The sequence below is a fragment of the Ictalurus furcatus genome, chromosome 15 (genome assembly GCF_023375685.1).
Source record: "Ictalurus furcatus strain D&B chromosome 15, Billie_1.0, whole genome shotgun sequence".
Classification (NCBI taxonomy): domain Eukaryota; kingdom Metazoa; phylum Chordata; class Actinopteri; order Siluriformes; family Ictaluridae; genus Ictalurus; species Ictalurus furcatus.
Genome location: NC_071269.1, coordinates 11,918,075 through 11,940,574, shown reverse-complemented (window position 1 = coordinate 11,940,574; position 22,500 = coordinate 11,918,075). Strand labels below are relative to the sequence as shown.

Genomic DNA, 22,500 nt, shown 5'->3' with positions numbered 1-22,500 from the left:
AACAGAACTTGGATTTAATAACGCACACTGAAGCAAACACTTCCACATGTGGAAATATTTGGGCACGAACATATGCTTGCCTCGAAACGGGATTTAAAAGGCTTTCGACTAAGCGCTCGGAAGCGCGGAAAAGATGACGTGTGTTATGTAAAGGAATTTGATTCTGACAGGACATTGGAGAAGAGGAGGCGATTCTCAGAGTTGGGGATTAAGGGAGATTAACAGTAGAGGCGATTAGCCATATTCACATCATCAGAGCTCCTGTGTTTGAAGGATAAACATAATACCTTTTATTTATATGCATTAATTATAACATTATTTATGCAAAAGTTTGCGCCTCAATGTTCTAAAAATTGTTTGATTAAAAAAAGGATAAGGATAAGACAGCTATCTAGAAGGAAGGCGACAGTGATGGGATGAAAGGTGGTTTTCCTGCTGTATTAGAATAGCTCAAATGAATTAGACTGAATAAAGGTGGCTGTGTACTGCATACTAAATGGAAAAGAACAAAATGGAAAAAAACCACCATCAAACACTTAGCATACATTCAGAAAAAGTGCAAAAATATTTGATGTAATGATGCTGCAGAATCTTCAAAAGGCTGATGTCAAACTCTGTACGAGTTTGGAGATTTTAGAGGCTTTTTGTGACACCCAATCATATAACACCTACGACCCGGGTAATTGCTTCCTCTGAGGCCCTGTTTACACTACTCCAGCGTTTTCAACCATGGAAAATGGAGACTTTTGGAAACGCAGAAGACCCAGTTTTAGTTTGAAAACTCCGGGCTCACGTTTCGGTGTAAACAGACCAAAACTCAGACTTCTGAAAACGAAGGCGTGGCTTCACCCACATTCGCCCCCTGATTGGGTCTTCTGGATCATTGCGTATCCTTCCCTGATTCGTCAAGCCCCTACCACATGACCATTACACTACCTTGATCATACACAACAGCACAGAGACTAACTGCAAGCCTTGTTGGCTTTGTTGTCATTCTTAGCAATCATTCTGCAGTTAAATTCTGTATTTTATAATACTACAGCTGCCTACATGTGCAAGAGGTGAGCAATGATTAGAGCAATTGGCAACTAATCTCATTTCAAGTGGCGTAAACCCTACATGGAACACCGGTTTGGACTAGCAACCAACTTCCTGTTTACACTTGTATGCGCATGCCCAGTGTGCATGAATGGTCATGTGACATGCGTGTTCGGTCGTGTAGTGTGGACGAGGATCATTTCTGATACACAGCGAAAACACCAGTGGGGACGAGGATAATTTTCATTTTAAAATGCCGCTTTCAAATGAATACGCACTAGTGTAAACCGGGCCTGAGACACGTGAAGCTGGCCAACCGCATGCTTTCAAATCTTCCTGTATCGCTTAGAGAAGATGTATGCAAAGCTTATGAACGTGTTATGAAGTTCCAGTGTCGGGAAACTTTACCAGCAAAACTGTGCAACTTTCTGTACATCTGCACATCTTCCGTAGTGCAAGAGTTGCAGAGTTGGTTTTAAGGGGATGTGAGTGTAATGACATTAAACAGAGAACTAACAAACAAACAAACAAAAAACAGCAATTGCACTAAAAAGTGACAGTGAGGGATATTAGCTATAGCTTTTTAGAAAGAAAACCTAAGAAAATACATAAAAGAAGGTGGTGTGGCTCGGTTTATGCTCAGCCATGAGCAAACAAGCAAACAATGCATGGAATTCGATTAAATGCAAAAAAAACAAAAAAAAAATACAAAACACAATTCTGTTTGTCACAACCATTCGTGTTTGGGACCAAAATTAGCCATGTTCTCTGAGTGGGAGGGATGGTATACTCTCTCCGCTGTCAATCACAGTGACACTAACCAATCACGGGCATCTATAAACTCATGTATGAGGAAGAGGACAAAGTGTTTTCCTCGGAGTGTGCCCTGTATGCTGCCCTGTGACGCAGTCTGAGCAGCAGTTCGAAAAAGATGTGGTTGGCTGTCTTCACCTGTTCAGTTTGCATATATGCACACATCACACTGTACTATGCTTGTCAAATCCAAATTCTTTATACATTCAAAGGTAAAAACATCCATCCATCCATCCATCCAGTTTCTGTACCACTTAACCTAAACAGGGTTGCGGGGAGCCTGGAGCCTATCACAGTGGACTTGGGGTACAAGGCGGGGGACGCCCTAGACAGGGTGCCGACCCATCGCAGGGCACAACCACACACTATGGACAATCAGCCTACGATACATATCTTTGGGCTGGGGGAGGAAACCAGAGTACCCCGAGGAAGCCCCCGAAGCAGGGGGCGGAGTTGGAATTGAAACCCCAATCCTGGAAGTACAAGGCAAACATGTTAACCACTAAGCCAAGTGAATGTTTAAATTTATAGAAATTTTTTTTTACTCAAATATTTTGGCCAAATGGCTTGTTCCTTGACTTACGCGGCTAAGGGGGCTGTCAGTAGCAGTCAGCATCAGTCAGTCACAAGGTGGGTGGCAGAGCATGATTTTTCCAGCTCACTATTTTGGCTGCTGCTCAATCGCTGACAATCCATCACGTTACTTCTAGTAAATGAAATAATAAATGTGACTACATAATACCTCTGAACACCTGAAACGCACCATGTGTTGATTAAGTGTTGACATACTGCTGTCATCATATAACTGGCAGTTTTTGCTCATTCAATCTCTGTTAGGAAACGTGCATGGAGTACTTGGGGCACGGCTGATCTACAATAGAGAAAGAGAAGCTGAGGACCTAGAAGACAGCAGAAAGGAAGCAAAACAGTTCAAATTCCTCACGCCTTTGAATCCCTAGATGGAAAGAGCCATATTCCGTACTGTAGGGTGAGGCATACAGCAGCTGCATGAGCTTCAGGAGCGAAGAAAGAGAGAAAGGAACGCACAGGCCATGACTTTCACGCTTTAGTCATAGTTCAGAGAATGTATGGGAGAGGAGGAGACAGCTATAACGAGTCTTGGGCACAGAAGGACCGAGACTCTGAGAAACGCGGCTGATGAAACCTGCTTTTGCTCAGACATGCTGACTTCACTCCACATCGAGCCGCTTAAAAGTGGAGTGTTAAAAATGAAACAGTCACTAGGAAGTGTGCTGCAAATATAAGGATGACAATTGTACTGTGACCCCAAAACAAGACTGGCAGTTAATCACAGATAGATCAGATAGATCATACGTGACTTCTGTTATTAGGAAATGTGAAGCTGTAGGACCCTCACATGAGAAGTAATTGTATGCCACTGTATAGAGCATTAAAAGTAGTTCAGTAGTTTTTCTTTTTCTTTCTTTTTTTTTTCTAGTTTTCTTATTTTGGTTATGGATACTGCCATCTTCTGGTATGGCTATTTATTTGTCTTCACACACACACACACACACACACACACACACACACACACACACACACACACACAGAATGTACTCCGGCCATCGACTGTGTTCTTTGGAATGTGCTCTTAGAAGATGTGAGGTGACAGGAGCCAATCAAGTGCTAGCTGGTTGGACCTATTTCTTCAACATGGGGTTGGTGAGTCACGTCCCTTAACAATCAGTGCATCGGCAGATGATAAACGCGGTACCGGTATGTGCACCATTCTGTATCTGTTTGTGTGCAAGAGGGCAGGCCAGTGTCACATGCTCCTTTGTTCTTATCTTTCCCTCTTCCTGTCTCATTGTCTTTCATTATCCTCTTTGGCCCTGTAGAGACAAGCAGTTTGCCACATGAAGCTTGATATCATGAGGGAGAAGATCGTGGAGGGTTTTTTTTTTGTTTTTTTCCCCAATCAGACTCAACACTGGGATGTGGGGAGTGACCACTCGCTCCCTTTCCAACCTAACTGACCACACACACCATTCTCAACACACCCAAAACAGCCAAGAGAGTACTGAATGCTTGTGACAAAGTGTGTTTGTTACACACGCCCTCTTTACCCATCAAGCACAGCGGAAAATGAAAAAAAACAGTCTGAAATGACTCCAGAACTTTTGAAAAGTTGGAGACACAGATTGTGAGCATGAGCATGAAAGTCATAGTTACTTTATCTAAGTCTATAAATTTATCTGATTTGCATGTTTGAGTTTTGAGATGCTTTGCATGAGTATTCAGTGCCCCCTGCCCCGAACCCCTGTCCCACCCCTTGACGTGGGCCAAAATATCAGCATCCAGATGTGTGAAGACGAGACAGACATATCTCACAAGACCTGCAGCTGTAATTGTAGCCAAAATTAATTCTACCAAGTTTTAAACCAGGGGGGTGAATTCTTATGCAACCAAGAAATTTCAGCTTTTTTTTTTTAATTAACCTTTGTGCTAATGAAAAATATTTGTTATCTTTAAATCTTATACATATTATGTAAACCAAGTTAAATTACAGAGCCCTATTAAGTCCATTTCAGTTCCAGGTTGTAACATTATACAATGTGGTAAAGTTCAAGGGGGTGAATACTTATGCAAGGCACTATAGTATGTATATCAATATTGCTTCTGTTGTGTGTGTATCAATATCGCTCGATTCACAAAGTCAAACCTTTTGACCTTTGCCCCTTAAGCTGACCTTATTGACGATGTCTGGAACATGAGCCTTAAATATGCAGCACTGCATATGGCTAATTTCCCAGGGCCTTTTCAGCCTGTTCCACTTAGCACCTCTTCAATCTGTCACATCCAATCTATACATGCACATCTGTCAGAACCGAAGACGTGCCTCCCTTACTGTGCTGATAAAAAGAATTTTAAATCAAACTGATTAACAGTACCATTACTGTGGTGTTAGGTTACACAGTTCAACACTCCACACAAAATAAGTAAACGTTAAAAAAGTAGTGCTAAAAAACCCAAACACTTCTTCATTCCTCTAGTTTAAGATCAAATTGCACATTTCCACATGTGTAAACAGCAGAGAAATTTAAGGGCACTGATAATTCAATTAAGATAAGAGCACTGCATCTGGGTTAGCAGTAAGGGATTCAAAACTTAGAAAATGGACATTGGTCAATCCAAAATGAGCATAACTCAGTCCCTCCAGGATTTCATGACTGCCATCGCAGACATGAACGCGAAATCAAGTAAAATTTGGAGGAGCTCCCAATTTTTCTCAATATTCCGCAGATTTGGGCCAAGATGAGTCATGTGATGTCATCACAACGTGCAAAGATTCACGTGCGTCGAACATGAGTACAGCTAAAACATCTGATTTACCAACAGACATCAGTGTGAAAGACCATGCAAAAAGATCTCATCCAACTGAAGTAGTTTTCTGGGAAAAAATCCTGTACGGACTGAAAATGGAGTGGTAGCTTCGGTGAACTGGTAACTGGTGACTATCCTATGTCACTTAAAGGCATTGAATAAAAGTATTTGCTAAATAACTATCTAGAACAATCCTTTTTTTAAATAAAGACATTTGTTCAGGCAAACAGACTTGCATTTTCACTTTATTTGCAGAGGTTACACAGTCAGTACTTTTACATGGACAACAATAATCTGATATTAACCCGATTAAGACGATATTCTGATTAAGAAACTAGCATGTAAACAGTGATTATTGATGACCTTAATCCAACTAAAGTCATACTCGAAGTAAACACAAATCGAATAAGACATGTGGAGAACTCCTGTTTTAGTCGCATTATCAATGTGCTTTACAGACATGTACACACCTTAAATCACACTATTAACATCGTGTGAGAGTTTTCGCCACAATCTGCGACAGGACACGTACTCACACGGCAGTGCTCAACCGTTTGACGGCAAACAAGAGAGCACAGCTGTTTCCGAAACCGCATATTTACCTGCTATATAGTAGGTGAGATACATGTATTATGGCTACTATACAGTAGGTAAGTACACGGTTTGGGATGCAGCCCACGGCTTCAAGCAGTTGTCTATTTGCATATACAGCATGACAAATAATTAACTGCACTTGAAGCTTTCGTGAAATTAAAAATAAACACCCAAAACTGTATATGGTACCATAACAAAGACCAACTGTATGTTAATGTGTGAAATTCTGGCAATGACGTGTGCCGTTAATTGATCTGTATTCTATAACATGTAAAACCTGAACATGAAAGGAATATTCTAAAAGCAACTCATGTAAACACCTTAATCACAATATTGTCTTATTCAGAATAAGGTCAATAATTAGATTATTGTTGTCCATGTAAACATAGTCAATGTCATGTTAAATCAGTTCATCTTATTTGAACTGAACTAATTTTGTATATCATGCCACTCTCACTACTAGTTCGGTCTCCGGCACACCTGAGGTCATGGACTTTTAGATCTACTAAGCAAACCTCGTCCAGCTGTGTTGTACGTCAGAACCTCATGTCTGTGTGCCAAAGGCTGAACCTTTCAACATGAGAAACTGGTTCACAAATACACCTTGACATGAAATGAGTCACTTACACATGCATTAAGTGCAAGGAAGTAAAACAGAAGGAAGGTGTAGTTTGAAGGCAGTACCAGTCAGACCGTTTATCTGCATTATTAATGGTGCGATTAAGGCAGCATGAGTAATTTTGGACAAATCTGGTCTTATAGCTAGGATGAAGGTAGACCTTTTTTTGTGGCTTAGTGGTTAGCACGTTCGTCTCACACCGCCTGGGCTGGGGGTTCGATTCCTGCCGCTGCCGTGTGTGTGCGCGGAGTCTGCATGTTCTCCCCGTGCTGTGGGGGTTTCCTCCGGGTACTCCGGTTTCCTCCCCCTCCCCCAAAGACTTGCATGGTAGGCTGACTGGCAATTCCAAAGGGTCCGTAGTGTATGAGTGGGTGTGTGAATGTGTATGTGATTGTGCCCAGCAATGGATTGGCACCCTGTCCAGGGTGTACCCCGCCTTGTGCCCCATGCTCCCTGGGACAGGCTCCAGGTTCCAGGTGACCCTGAAGGATAAGTGGTATAGAAGATGGATGGATGGATGGATATTCATTCATTCATTGCAGGGCACCATGTACACACATTCACACACAACTAAGAGAAATATAGCGTAGCCAATCCACCAACCAGCATCTTTTGAGGAATGGGAGGAAAACCAGAGGACCCAGAAGAAACCCAAGTAGACATGGTGAGTACTTAACGCCACACAGTCTTGGGATCAGGACTGATCTGGAGCTGTGAGGTGGAAACCCTTCCCACTACACCACTGTGCTGCTCTATGCACATTTCTAGGTACACTCCCTTCCAAATATTTAGTCAACCCAACCTACCCCCCCCAAAAAAAGGCAGATCACTACATAATTACATCCACTACAGTTATATGAGAATTTTCTAGGCAGCAAAAGGCTATGGGAATCAACAGACCACCAATCAACCAGAGTAATGCTGAGACTGGAACATACACAACACACATCTTCTGTATCTCTTCATCTACATGCTAAGCTTTGCACTTGCGCTCAATGTAAAAACGTCTATTATTTCCATTTGGCATTCCCGCTCAGGTTTTATTATACACAAATCCGAATCTCGTAAGCCCACTTCTCTCCGTCTGAGAGAGGTTATAGGGGACAGTAGCTGGGTCTGTGCCAGCAAGGCCTGGGCAACACAGGAAAATATGGCAGGAATTCACACTGGCATAAACACAGCTGCCTATATCAATATCAAGAGCCGTCTAGAGCGGATACTTTTACCAAAAAAAAAAAAAAAAAAACACAGCCTACCGCAAATCATCATCAAAACTAGTCAATACATATGTAAACTACTTCACAGGCTGTGTGGGTTCTCATCAGTTCATTTGGCTCAGGCTTTATTAGCACGACTGCTTTACAATAATGCTGCATGCAGTACCGTTATACCAGAATACCAGCAGCAATAACGCAGCACGGCTACAACAATGGCTCCAGTGTGTTCCTCTAGCAAGATTAGTGACAGTTTCCTGCCTTGTGTTAACTGGGAGAAGCTTGGTACTGTCTCATTTCATTGGAAATCATCCTTTTTTCCTGAAATCTTTTACAGTCAAGTTCAATTAAATACGCTCTCATGAGCCTATTCATGGCTCAAAGTCTGAGTCCACGATTTTTTAAAAACTAGTTATGAAATGCTAATCCAATTTTGTGAATAATAATATAACGTTAATTCACTAATGAACCGGCTCACTTTCCGCTGCTTGCAGGTTTGGAAGCCCGCCTCCGCTTTGTGTGCGTGGAGTTTAAATGTTGCCCCTGTGCCTCTGGGGTTTCCTCCAGATATTCCGGTTTCATCCCCCAGTCCAAAGGCTGACTGGTATTTGCAAACTGTCCGTATCGTGTGAATCAGTGTGTGATTGTGCCCTGTGATGGGTTGGCACCCCATCCAGTGTGCCTCCCGCCTTGTGCCCAAAGCTCCCTGGGATAGGCTCCAGGCTCTCCTACGACCCTGTGTAGGATAAGCGTTATGGAAAATGGACAGATGGATGGGAACCCAAATGAACACCTTTAAAACAACACAGTTCTTTACTGTGTTCACTATAACTCATCCATGCACGGGGGGTATGAGGAGTCACTGAATCTGGAAGGATGAAAATAATGGAAATCATATGCTACACCTGATTGGCAATTTGGGAGCAAATGGTGAATGGTGTGCACTTATATAGGTCTTTTATCCAAAGTGCTTTACACTGTGTCTCATTCACCCATTCACACACACACTCACACACCAATCGTAGCAGAGCTGTCATGCCAGGTGCTAACTTGCCATCGGGAGCAACTTGGGGTTCAGTGTCTTGCCCAAGGACACTTCAGCATGTGGAGTCATGTGGGCCGAGAATCGAACCGCCAACCCTACGATTAGTTGACAACCCACTCTACCAGTCTATATACCTGAGTTCCAGCCACCCCATACATTGTTAAACAGAGCTCTCCACCATCTGAAGGAACATCTAATTCATGCCTCCGGGTGCACTGAAGCTGTTCTGGGGGCTCGTGTTGGCATAGCACCTTACTAAGACACCTTATTTTCCTTTCATTTGTCATGCATGTTTTAAAACCTTAGACACTGGGTTCATAGAGAGAAACAGGGAGAATGGGGATCTGGAATGAAATCAGGATATAATCAGAATCTCTGATTGAAGGAACAGGTGAGATGGCCAACTACAAATGCCTACAGTAGAATGTGTTTAACTGGCAAGGCCTTGTACTCGCTCCTCTAGGTTCGATCTGTTGGGAAGGGGACGGGCTCTGAAGTGCTCACTTTCCTCTCCATAGGACAAAAGAGGCATGTTTACAGAGGGGTTGATTAATGCTGGTCTGATTACTGACATCAATACCAATCAACTTTATCAGGGAGCAACATTTATTTATTGTTTAACCCAAAAAACACCCCCGCCCCCCACATTTTTATTCAATTCATTTACAGTGCACTTTTTATACTTATTCACTGCCACACATCATCAACAAGCAACTCCTCATCAACAACCTTACACAAGTGCAGCTCCTTATAACACCATTTTAACTTCCTCACGTCCTTCATTTCCTCATAAAATCTAAATTCAACCAAAACTCAGGTTTTCAGCAAAGAAATTAACAATGCTCCTAATTTCTGACCAGATCTGGCCTCGAACTTGTTTTGTCTTTAAGTGGAAATGCCAAATTGAGCTTTCTAGGGTAAGAGAGAGAGAGAGAGAGAGAGATAGAGAGAGAGAGAGAGAAGTCTTGTGTATAGGGCTGAAGATAATGTCTAAAATAAGAAGTATAATTCTTATTTTAATAATTTAAAATAAGATAATAATATTTATTATATTGCTGTGTTGCATGTGCTCTTAACTGCATGTACTCTTAACTGTTCAGATTTCACCTGACTTTAAACAGTGCAGCAAAGCAGAGAATAAATCTGTACAAGTGGCTAGTACAGTACAGCAATGACTCAGACGCGCTTCAGAGAATAAAACAGCACAGCTCAAAGAATGGCACAGATTCATGAGAGAATGAACATGTCTGGTGCCATAAAGACGGCCCGTTGTGCCGAGTGAGTGACTGACACACACACACAAAGTCGGCTCTGAGCCAATGTGATGACCAGTATATTAAAGAAAAGGAGCAAAGGATGACCAGGCTGTCACAAGACAGAAGGCCAATTAAAGGACACACACACACACACACACACACACAAAATACCATAAGGAGTTAAGTCCACATCTACAAACAAGCTCACACACACACACGCAAAGTCGGCTCTGAGCCAGTGTGATGACCAGTATGTTAAAGAAAAGGAGCAAAGGATGACCAGGCTGTCACAAGACAGAAGGCCAATTAATGGACACACACACACATACACACACACACACACACGCACAAAATACCATAAGGAGTTAAGTCCACATCTACAAACAAGCTCTCTCACACACACACAGAAATGAAAGGGCCTGCACTTTCAAAATTAGATACTCGGCTTTCCACATCTACTTTAGCTGTGTCTCAAATCATACACTATGACCTGACATAGAAATACTTTAAAGTGTGCTTATGAATAAGGAATTCTTTAAATGCATGTACTTGTTTGTGCTGATGTTTTAAAAAAGCACAAAAAGCAGTACAGGATTCTGTACAATGAGGTTTTTTTTCTGCAATTATAGTTCTGAGTTTGAGACAGAAAAGATACCACAGCTATCAGCTTTAAAAGTCCCTCCCCATCTGTTACAAACCCCTCCCATTGGCTACAAGTCCCTCCCCATCTGTTACAAGCCCCTCCCATCCGCTACAAGCCCCTCCCATCTGCTGCAAGTCCCTCCCCATCTGGTACAAGCCCCCCCCATCTGCTACAAGCCCCTCCCACAAGCCCCTCCCCATCTGTTACAGGCCCCTCCCATCTGCTACATGCCCCTCCCATCATCTACATGCCCCTCCCATCATCTACAAGTCCCTCTCCATCTTCTGGAAGCCCCTCCCCATCTGTTACAAGTCCCCCCCCCCATCTTCTACAAGCCCCTCCCATTCTACTGCAAGTCCACACACACTAAAACACTAAAAATAAAGTTGTGTCCTGTCTGAAACCTCTGCACCATGTTAAGTAATGAATAAAACGTGACAGTGTGTGTTATTATATGAAAAAATAATCAGTGACCAGATAGTGTGATGCTTCATTTTTCCTTTTATGCCACAGCAATTTGCCAATGTTAATAATGAATTAAAAGTGTTTTTGTTGTTGTTGTTAAAGAATGACACTTTGTTCATTTGATTCACTTATTTATGTTTAATGTTGTGGAATGTCCACTATACGAGTCAGTTCCTGTTTTCACTTACGCAATTATAGCTTCCCTCACCGGCCTCTCTTTTCTTTCTCCCTTCAAATTAATAAGACTAAAAAGTGCGGCTGGAGAGTTACAGAGAAACCATACAGCCATCCGTTATTGTGTTGGAAAACCTGAAGGAACAATTTTACTGTACCTCTGACTGTTACTAAACATTGACATTGGAGACTCCTTCCAAAAAAATGCCAAGTAAACATCTCCTCACAAACAAACTTCACCATGTCACCCAGTACACACAGACACAGGTTTCTGTGAATGAGCTGTTACTATAGAAACCCATAAGGTATTAGAACTAGTGCACTAATACAAACCAGTGTGTGGCAGTACTCTCAGAGACTGTTACAGAAAATGAATCAACAGCTTCTGAACAATCAGAATCGAGAATTTAACAGTGGTGTAACTGTAATAAGGTTCTTTCCTGAAGTCGAAAAGAGAGAGAGTGAGAGAGAGAGCGAGAGAGTGCGAGAAAGAAAGAGAGAGAGAAGGGGGGGGGGGGTGACTAAGACTTGCACTCTATAACCTTAGGGAAATTGCGAGTGGAGTTCACGTTGTGTTTGTACGCACAGCATCCAACAGAAATGACATACTTGGCGAACGAGCATGGTAGAAGCTTCAACCGTCACTAATGTCCGAGCGGCAGAGAATACGTTACACTATGTTTATGTGCGGTCTGTGTTGTGTTAACAACTGAGAGTGTGTGACCATTTAAGGCAGGTTCCTTCAGCCAGGACAGAAGCACTTTTGCTGTCCTCTCAGTCCAATACTGTACCTTTGATTAACTGCTCAATCCCTAAAATGCTTCTTGTTACTAGTAGTTATAGTATGGAGCGCTGGTTTCTGAATCGCTGTTCAAGTTTAAAGGTGTACTATGTAGTAAAGGTGCACTCGGTAGTAAAGGTGCACTCGGTAGTAAAGGTGCACTACACTCAGTAGTAAGTTATCTGAGCTGTTTTGTAAAAATCAAGCTTCAAACAAATACAGTCCCTCTGTTCAGTGTTCGTTCCAAAGCCACAAGGGATGTCACAATACCAAAAATCTAGTAGTCGGTACCGATACCACCAAAAGTACACGATACGCGATACCAAAGTCGATACCATGGTGTGGTATAAAAATAAAATGTAAAAAATAAAATTTAAAAAACTCTCCTGGAGGACATCCTGCTCTGGCTGATACTGGCAAAGAGAGTGAGAGGGGGAGAGAGAGGGAGGCGGGGGGGAGGGAGAGAGAGAGAGAGAGGGCGGCCGGGGGGGTTATTTTAGTTTTTTTAAACACTGTCTGACAATGAGTCTCCGGAGGTGCACTCCTAAACACACGCACGCACACACGCACCCCTTATACTCTGAATGCAAGCATTAGTTTAAATTCACTGATATGGTGGCAGGCCAAAAAGATTTTTTTAAAGCATGAACATTTGAATAATTATTAATGACTTTAGGCTACATTTAGCTGACAGGACACGGGCTGGATGGCGATGCATGGTGGCCCGTTCGGAGGTAGTTTATAACATTGCAATGCGTTAGTGTCGTTAACAAATAACTAGCTATCGCAAACATTACATGGAGCTTAACATTAGCTGGTTTCATGGCAACAGTGGCAGCTGCCTCAAACAAATATAATACAGGACCGTCTTTCAGGTGCTTCGCCAAATTCTAGGTGTTTCCTCGCGTTGTTTGAAATGAACGATAGCATCGGTTGCACACCAGAAACCGATACTAGCTTTCCTCTCAAAGAGTCGGGGCGGAGCTAAACTTGTTAAGCTAAGCTAATCTTCTGTAGTTTTTCCCATGTGCTTGTAGGCGTTCCTCTTTTTCTTTACCACTTGTGGACCGACTAAAACACTTGCGCGTATTTGCTGCCGCCATCAGGTCTGGAAGAATCGCAACCTCGGTACTTTGGGTACTTTCGTTACAAACGGTACTAACACTACTGCAGAAAAACAAGTATTGTCACGTTTTAAGAATGTCGGTACCAAGTCGGTACCGACATTCTTAAAACGTGACAGTACTTGTTTTGGTTCTCGTGACATCCCTAAAAGCCACACCCCCAAAATACGGCATGTGTGCTGTCTAGGCTAACACACTAGTGTGCGTGCAAGAGGTGGCACTACTGCAGAAACGATAACATATTAGAGCAAGTGCGTTTCATATAAACCTGTGATTTGAACTACAACCGCTGCTAGAGAAAACAAATCACCACCTTCTGACCAACCGAGAATCCCCCAGCTCTGTGCGATGAGATATATATATATATATATATATATATATTATATATATATATATATTATATATATATATATATATATATATATATATATATATATATATATATATATATATATATAATATAAACTGGTCATGTGATAAACTTTCTAAAGTAGTAAAAAAAAATGTAAAACCCTGTAAAGTAAGTATGAACCTACTGGTGGAGTTTATTCAGAGGTGCTGACAGTGAAGACCAACTGAACATAAACATTCTTCTGTTCCGAGGTTTCCCCTTCACTCAGATCAGTCTCTCTCCTCTCTCTGACAACTTGTCTTCCATTTAAAATTACACACACACACACACACACACACACAGACTACACAAACACACCCCGAGTCTTGCTCACAATCCTACTAGCCATATATAGGCGGAGCCACTGAAATGTGTGTGTACAAAACATCTTTTTAATTGTTTCTGTTAAATGCTCCCAGCCTAAACACACTCTCCCTGCCAACAGGTGAGTCGCAAAGAAAGGTGAAAAAAGAGGAGTTTGTGTCTATCTATCTGTCTATCTATCTTTCTATATTATTTTGCCTCTATCTATCTATCTCTATCTACTATAGTATTTTGCCTCTATCTATCTATCTATCTATCTATCTATCTATCTATCCATCTATCTGTCTGTCTATCTATCCATTATATTAATTTACCTCTATCTATCGGTCTGTCTGGCTGGCTTAGTAGTTGATTTCAAGTACGTGTGTGACAGTGAATGAGTGAGTGTGTGTGTACGTGCGATGCCTATTCTTACTTTTTCACAACCTCTCTCTCTCTGTGATTACAGAGTTGATCACAAAGCTCCACCCTCCTAAACTCACCCTTCAAATCAGTTCTGAAGCACTAAACAAACTCAAACAAAGCCTGGCGATAATTAAAGTTAACACTGCAAGATGATGAGATTTACATCTCGTTTACACGTCATTTGTATATCCCACGGCGATATACAAATGCTCTGTGTCATCATGTGTAATTTTCAAATGAATGGGCCGAGTCCATTAGACTACTCAGTACATTGGAAAATGTACTACTCTGAATGATAAATGCTGGTTCAGACTCTGCACTGCTGCAAGGCCAAGAGCACTACTAGTCTAAACACGCAACACAGTTCCTTCGGTGAATTCTATGGCAGTGATCATTCATGCCAAGGAATGCTGTAGTAAGAAAATTCGATTTTAGCCACTTGATGTGCTTTAGAGATTGCATTGTCGAATAATACACTGACTACTCACTGCTGTGGAGAGCTGTCTACTAGTTGTGGGGAAAAACACAGTGAGGCAGACAGTAATGAAAATATTCCAGCGTGGATATAACCAAATCTATAGTCAACTGTGTTGTCAACAGGACTATGAAGGGAAATAAAAAAAAAAAAAACTTTTTTTTTTTGCAATGGATAGATAGATAGAGCATTTTATCAATCCAAGAGGGAAATTCTCACATTAAGGCTGCAGTACTGAACTTTTGCCTCTCTATCGCCATCTCGGTTTGAAACATAAAATTGCAAGTTACTTGAATAGTTTTTTTCATTTTATTTTTTACATGGGTTGTGCTTCGGCACTGTTCCTCTGCGCGGATGAATCTGATGCTTTGAGGTATACGTATGGGTTTGTATATTTGCTCCGATACTTGAGGACAGAGTTGGCGGTGGAAACGGTTTTCTTGGAGGTGACTTTCTCACTCTCATAGCTAGCAGAAAATAATAAATAATTGCTGACCATAGCAAAAAAAAAAAAAAAAAGAAAGAAGCTGAATCAAGTGAACAAGTGCGCTAATGTTAGCTATTGTTCAGCAGAAAAAAAAGCCATTTCCGCGTCAGTCTTCAATCCCTTCAGATCTGAGTTTTCACCACCTCTCAAAAACCATGCCGATATTTATTCTCGTTTTAGCATGGGCTCTGTCGCTTTCCCTTTTTGACTGCAGGCTCTCCGCAGTTCCAGGCTTCTTGGTTTTGACAACAGCTGATTCTCCAGATGTCAGTGATGGCTGCTTTTAATCTGGCTAGTTCTAAACGCAATCATCTAGATGACCAGTTTAAATTCTAAGCAACACTTATAAGAACAAGCTACAAACACTCCACCATCCTCAGCCCCTACACACACGCGATATATTAGCCAGGTCTTCTTTCTGTTTACAGATGTGACGTAACCACGCAAAGACGAATGACGTCAAACTGACATTTCCTGTGAAATCCAACCCAACAGCTCAAATTATACAGTGAGGGAAAGAAGTATTTGATACCTTGCTGATTTTGTATGTTTGCCCACTGACAAAGAAATGATCAGTCTATAATTTTAATGGTAGGTTTATTTGAACAGTGAGAGACAGAATAACAACAAGAAAATCCAGAAAAACGTCATTTCAAAAATGTTATAAATTGATTTGCATTTTAATGCGGGAAATAAGTATTTGAGCCCTCTGCAAAACATGACTTAGTACTTTGTGGCAAAACCCTTGTTGGCAATCACAGAGGTCAGACGTTTCTTGTAGTTGGCCACCAGGTCACTTGTAGTTGCTACACTTTCAAACTCGATTTCAGCTGAGCCGCCATTTTGTCCACACGAGTGCATTTTCAGAATCAGTGTACAATTCGCACTTTTATTGTTGCACCGGTCGATTTACTCAATTTATTTACTTTCCATGTTAACGGTGTAGCTTGCAAAAGCACTGATGTTGGAAATGTAATCTGTAGCCTGTGTATGAGTGTTAACTGAAGGGTGGGGTGACATGTTCATTGCTGAACCTAGTGTGCTTGGAAAACAGCTTTCTGTCAGCGACACAATAAACCTAATCACAAACACAAACTGTGCTCTTTTGCTCTTTATATAGAAACTATAATCCCCTGCCTATAGCAGTACGTGAGCCGAGAGGATCGAGAGTTAAAATAGGAGCCGGCTCGGCATGCGACGAGAAATCCTGATTTACACTGCCATCTTACTCTCTGCAGTCACACTGTGAGTCACAGTTTGGTTGTATTTAGCAGTCATGGGAGTCAGCTGTCTATAAAGTCTTTCCACAAGCACTTTTATAATGTCAACTAGGCATTAGGAAACTAAATACGGGGGCTATTTAGTTGCTAGAGATAAGATTTCATGAAACGCAGACATGACGGTTTACGAGAGACAAAATTAATCTCTCACATGAATGCCTGTATAATTATTTGTGTATAGATCTAGCATTCATGGTACAGTACTGCAGATGATTTATGTACTGTTTGCTTTTAGGTCCTGATCTAAACGACATGTTCACCTTGGCTTATGATGATGATAGGCTGTGTCAACAGACATACAGTACATCTGACACACGCTCTTCCGAACACGCTCACCTGCTGCCCTCGTTCCTCTTCTCCAAACTGCCCCCTCTGCTCTTTAACGATGACGTCTCCCTGCTGCTCTCTAGCTCCTGAGAGGCGTTTGCGCTAGGTGAAAGCACTGCAGCCACAGGCGTGTTCCTCCCGGTCTTCCCATGGCCCCTCAGCTCGGCCTCGGAGCTCTTCTTGACGGCTTGGAGCTGTGCCAGCGGTACGATGTCGCAGTCCTGTGGCCGGTGCCATACGGTTTGCTGGCTAGTGGAGTTGTAGTAGTAGAAACGGTTGTTGTTATTGTCAAAGAGCTCCCACCACTGGTTACCGTCGGACTGTCGAACGCTTGCACCGTGCGGTGCCTCCCAGCCACACTCGCCCGTCGCCAGGTTCACGTACATGCGCTCACGAGAGCGCGGCTCCAAAATCTCCACCCAGTCAGACCTGCGTGTGCGGAAACATCAGAAACGTGATTAGGGACAATATCACAATGCCACAGTGTCTAATAGTAACTAAACCACTATCATCACTATAGAGTGCAGTATTTTTGGAACGTTCCCATTTTGCGGTCACATTCCCATGGTTCAATTAATCTGACTGGGCAAATCAAACAGAACAATTTCAATGATGATGATGATGATACATACTTTAGAAGCAGTGGTGTTTATGCTGTGATTATGCCAGTAGGATGACTGCTCAAGGCTTGATAAACTACATGTTTTACTCCCTGCTGCTGAAATAATAACCGTTTTGAGAATCATTAAAAAAAAAAACAACAACGTGTGTTTGTGTCTGATACAGTCATCAGCTCATATCTTTTCTCAGTAGCATTTCTCAAGAGCTGCTTGTAGTAAGGGAATGAAAAAAGGTATCTGGAAGTCTAACCTCACACACACACACACACACACACACACACACACAAATAACGCTTGTTGTCTGATGACCTGTGTGAGTTATCTGAGAATATCTTCAGTAATGACGTTATAAAATGTGCAGATAACACTTTCCCACAGTGCAATCCAGATGGTGCTGTGGAACTGCTCTCCCTCTCGCTCTGTGTGTGTGTGTGTGTGTGTGTGTGTGTGTGTGTGAGTGTGAGAGAGAGAGAGAGAGAGAGAGAGAGAGAGAGAGAGAGAGAGAGAGAGAGAGAGCGAGCGAGCGAGCGAGCGAGATGCTGGGTGAGGTCCTGCAGCTAAAGTGGGCAGGCGGGAGAGGCTGGGCGTGGTGCCTGGAGAAGAGCCCCGTCAGCACATTGACATGCTGGCATAAAGCCCCTGAGCTCTGTGCCTCTATTATTTTCTCACCAAGAGGCACAACACACAACCTGGAGCTTAACATTAACACACCTGTGTACCTCTCACACAGATGGTCAACAGCATGCAGAGCGACAGGCGATCTCTCTCTCTCTCTCTCTCTCTCTCTCTCTCTATCCTCTCTCACACACACACACACTTGTATGTTCTTGAAATATGAACTGACAAGCTGACATAAGCAGTTAGATTGACTACTAATATAGACCGCTAGCTAGATAGAGACAAACAGATACAGTAGATATATATATAGATAGATGGATAGACATACAGATAGACGGATAGATAGATAGAACCACAATCTGGTCTGTATGATGTTTGTTAAACAATAATTAAGGATGCTAAGAAGTTCAACCAAAGTGCAAAGCAAAACCCAGCATCTGTTCAGGTCTTTCTTTCTATAACTCTCACACACACACTCACACACACACACTCACACACTCACACTCTCACACTCACACACTCACACACTCACACACTCACACACTCACACACTCACACACTCACACACTCACACACTCACACACACGCACTCACACACACGCACTCACACACACGCACTCACACACACGCACTCACACACACGCACTCACACACACGCACTCACACACACGCACTCACACACACGCACTCACACACACGCACTCACACACACGCACTCACACACACGCACTCACACACACGCACTCACACACACGCACTCACACACACGCACACACACACGCACACTCACACACTCACACACTCACACTCACACACACACTCACACACACACTCACACACACACTCACACACACACTCACACACACACTCACACACACACTCACACACACACTCACACACACACTCACACACACACTCACACACACACTCACACTCACACACACACTCACACACACACACACTCACACACAGAAAGAGAGGGAATAAAACAGCTGCTGTGGTGTCTCAGCGATTCTGATCTCCATCTTTCTCTATCAGATCTCATCACAGGTGTTTATGGGGTCAGTGGAACAGTTTCACCTTGTTCTGGAGTATTTCAGCACAGTGTGGAAACAAAAGCAGCGTGTGTACAAACATTTCTGACAAGAACTAGCAGATATACTCACTGAATATCTGCTCTATCGTCTACAACAGTGATGAGCAAATATTGTACGTAAGTATGTTGGCAGTGTGATGTTTTCTTGTCTCTGAAGTGCTTCACAGGTTGTTTTTTTGTTTTGTTTTTTGTTCTTGCTATTGAAGTGCTGCAACATGAGGCATTACAGACATCATGGCAGCTGCCTTCTCTTTTAGACCTAACTACAGTGTCATAAATGGTAATGCCAGTCTACCACAGCTGGAGATTTGGGGTGAATGTGGAAAGAGAGGGAGTGACTAAGCTTGCCCTCTCTTCTGAACATGAAGAAGTGGTGTCTGGTTTCGACAGCATTTGTATTGGAAGGGAATGCTGCTATTTATTTATGATTTAGAAATACTCTTATCCTCATGTGGACAATAAACATGATTTTGGTGGGGCAAGACGACTCAAAAAAAAAAAAAAAAAAAACAGATGCATTGTTCCCCTTTTTGTCAGCATTTGCATGGGGAAAAGCATGCGCATTTCTGATGTGCAGACATTATCCATCCCATAATCCCCCTCCCAATATTTTCAACATGCTGTATCTTACAACAGAAATGGTTCTCTACCTAATAGAGACACTGTCCACACTTACACTTTGCCTTCGTTTGCCTTTGATCCATCCATTTTCTGTACTGCTTATCCTATACAAGGTCACAGGGAGCCTGGAGGCAATCCCAGAGGACTCGGGGGACACAAGGCAGGGGACACTGGACAGGGTACCAACCCATCGCAGGGCACAATCGCACACATGCTACGGACAATTTAGAAATGCCGATCAGCCTGCAACGCTTGTCCTTAGACTGGCTAATTGTTTTTCCCCCTCTTTTTTTGGTTCGTTTAATTATGCGAATTGCAAAACCAAACCAAATAGCAAACAAAAAAAAATTTTAAGTATCAATTTCGCTCTGACTTAGCAAACGCATTAATAGGTGTGAAACGCATGCATATTAACTGGCGGAATGAGTTAGGAACTACTTCATAAGGTGCCTCGTAACTAACTTTGTCAAACAGGACATAATGTGCTTCATTATCGCATTCTACCGGCAGGCACGGTTCATATCCTAACCTGGTAATGGAATACCCCCCCACACACACACAAGACTCCAGCATGCCAATACTAATCAGTGCATAAATGTAGGCCGGGTCAGTGCATTAAAGCAGGAACGCTTTCTTCCTCAACACTGAGGAGCGGACGTAAAGCGGGAGTTATTTCAGCAATCGGCCCGTCCCTCCCCCTATAAGGAGAGCTAAAGGGCCATATGGTGACAGATAATCCGGTGGTCCGCTTGGTCTGAGCTCATCTCTGACCTCCAGCTGGTGATTCCTCCTTTACACACCCACACACAGTAACCTAACGCATGACCAGGTGCACAGGCGTACTGACCCCAGTGGACAAAAAAAGCAGTTGAGTAATCGAGAGAGATAGATAGAGAGAGAGAGGGGGAGAGAGAGAGAGAGAGAAAGAGAGAGGGGGGGTGAGAGAGAGAGAGGGGGTGTGAGAGAGAGAGGCTGTAGGAGAAGTGATTGGGCCTGAGAACATTCTGTCCAGGTCTCGTTTGAACAGCGTCACTGTTGTGCTGGTGAAGACAATTGATTTGGCGAACCCGCTGGTAGAAAGTGGGATAGTTGTTAATGGCATTTTTACTCCGGTGCTCCCGCTTTCTGCTCCTTCGAAAAAAGTGACTAACGTGCCACCTTTCATTTCAAATGAACTTCTGAGCAGAATGCTCTATATGGCAAATTTGTTTCTCTGATTAAGATGATTCCAACTGGGTGCAAGTCCCCACTTTTGAAGCATGTTGTGTCACTTAGGCGTTACGTCTATACGATTCTACAAGAGAACCTGGATGACCTGGATCCGTCTTAAAATTTTCATCATGACAAGTTTAATTGTCATTTTTGCCACAACAAATGGTATGAGATGTTTCGGTTGTGGTGAAACAGGGCATCTTATCCGCGCTTGTCCAGCCAAACTGAATAAACCTGAGAAAAGTCATCTGCTGGCTGACGGTGAGAAAAATGATGATGCACGTGATGAGATGCAGAATGCTACCGCTGCTTTGCCTCTGCCTACAGGCGGTGCCTGGAACAAATTCGGCTCAAAAACCGGTACCAATAACTGATGCTGAAAGAATAACAGAAGTAATGCCGACAGATAAGTCTACTGAAGGGGAGAGTGTTGCTGCCGCTTTGGCGGAGAAAGATAAAGCGTCTGTAGTGAGTGGTCAGTCAGCGGGTCAGGTGAATGAGCTGTGAAACAGTGATGGCCTTGCTGTGGCTGTCGAGCAACTTCATTCAAGCCAATATAGAGCAGAATGTATGGTTAATGGTCTGCACTTACGTAGCGCTTTTTTAACCTTAGCGGTTTACACTGGTTCTCATTCACCCATTCACACACACCAATGGTATCAGAGCTGTCATGCAAGGCACTAATTTGCCATCAGGAGCAACTTGGGGTTCAGTGTCTTGCCCAAGGACACTTTGGTATGTGGAGTCATGTGGGCCAGGAATTGAACCACCTACACTTTGCTTTGTTTGTATTTTCTCATTTGTAAATCGCTTTGGATAAAAGCATCTGCTAAATGAATAAATGTGAATGTACACTACGATTAGTGGACCACCCATGCTAAGACTCTATATACCTGAGCCACAGCTGCCCACAATCACTAAGCACATTTTCTGTCTTTACATTTTAGAAGTTTTATTTCTGTTTGTCAATTTTAGATTGGTTCCCCCAGTACAGTGTCCATGTCTGCTGATAATATTGTATTTTAAGGGGGATTAAATCAAAACATTGAAACTGGAGTTGACTTTTCTAGTGATATCTGGCAACCGTGAGTTTAAATGAAGTGAATTAGAGTTAGTGAATGGAGAGCTGCAGCATACTGTATGTTTACATACTGAACAGTTGCTACTCTTGATTATGATTGGTGAGGAATTTTTTAATAAAGAGGTTTGAATTAAACCCACCTTGTAGCGTTAGCATTATTATTAATTTACTCAGCGCTAAGCCGCTGGTGTCTACACGAGCAGGAGCAAGTTCAGGTCATTTTGCGGGATCAATAAAAGATGGCGGTTTGTGAGATCGGGAAGTTGAGAGAAGCAGATGATGTTCAGTGTTACTCGTCATCAAAATGGCTTCTCTGCACTATTTACACACTTGTTCGGTTGACTGAGGAGATGAAAAGCAGTGTGAAAATAACTGTTGCTCAGTGTAGATGCATTTTGGAGTTATAGTTTTTATCCCGACTGTATTATACAACTCCGAACAGGTCACTCGCA

At 42.6% G+C, this 22,500-nt stretch overlaps 1 protein-coding gene across 2 annotated transcripts in view; it reads right to left on the bottom strand.

Moving 5' to 3' along the window:
* Window positions 1–22,500, bottom strand: part of arhgap46b (Rho GTPase activating protein 46b) — a 97,767-nt gene that overhangs the window by 28,435 nt on the left and 46,832 nt on the right. For both annotated transcript variants that reach the window (XM_053642542.1, XM_053642543.1), the window contains exon 2: window positions 16,810–17,229. In XM_053642542.1, coding sequence (XP_053498517.1) covers window positions 16,810–17,229 — 420 coding nt within the window. The remainder of the gene's footprint in view (window positions 1–16,809; window positions 17,230–22,500) is intronic.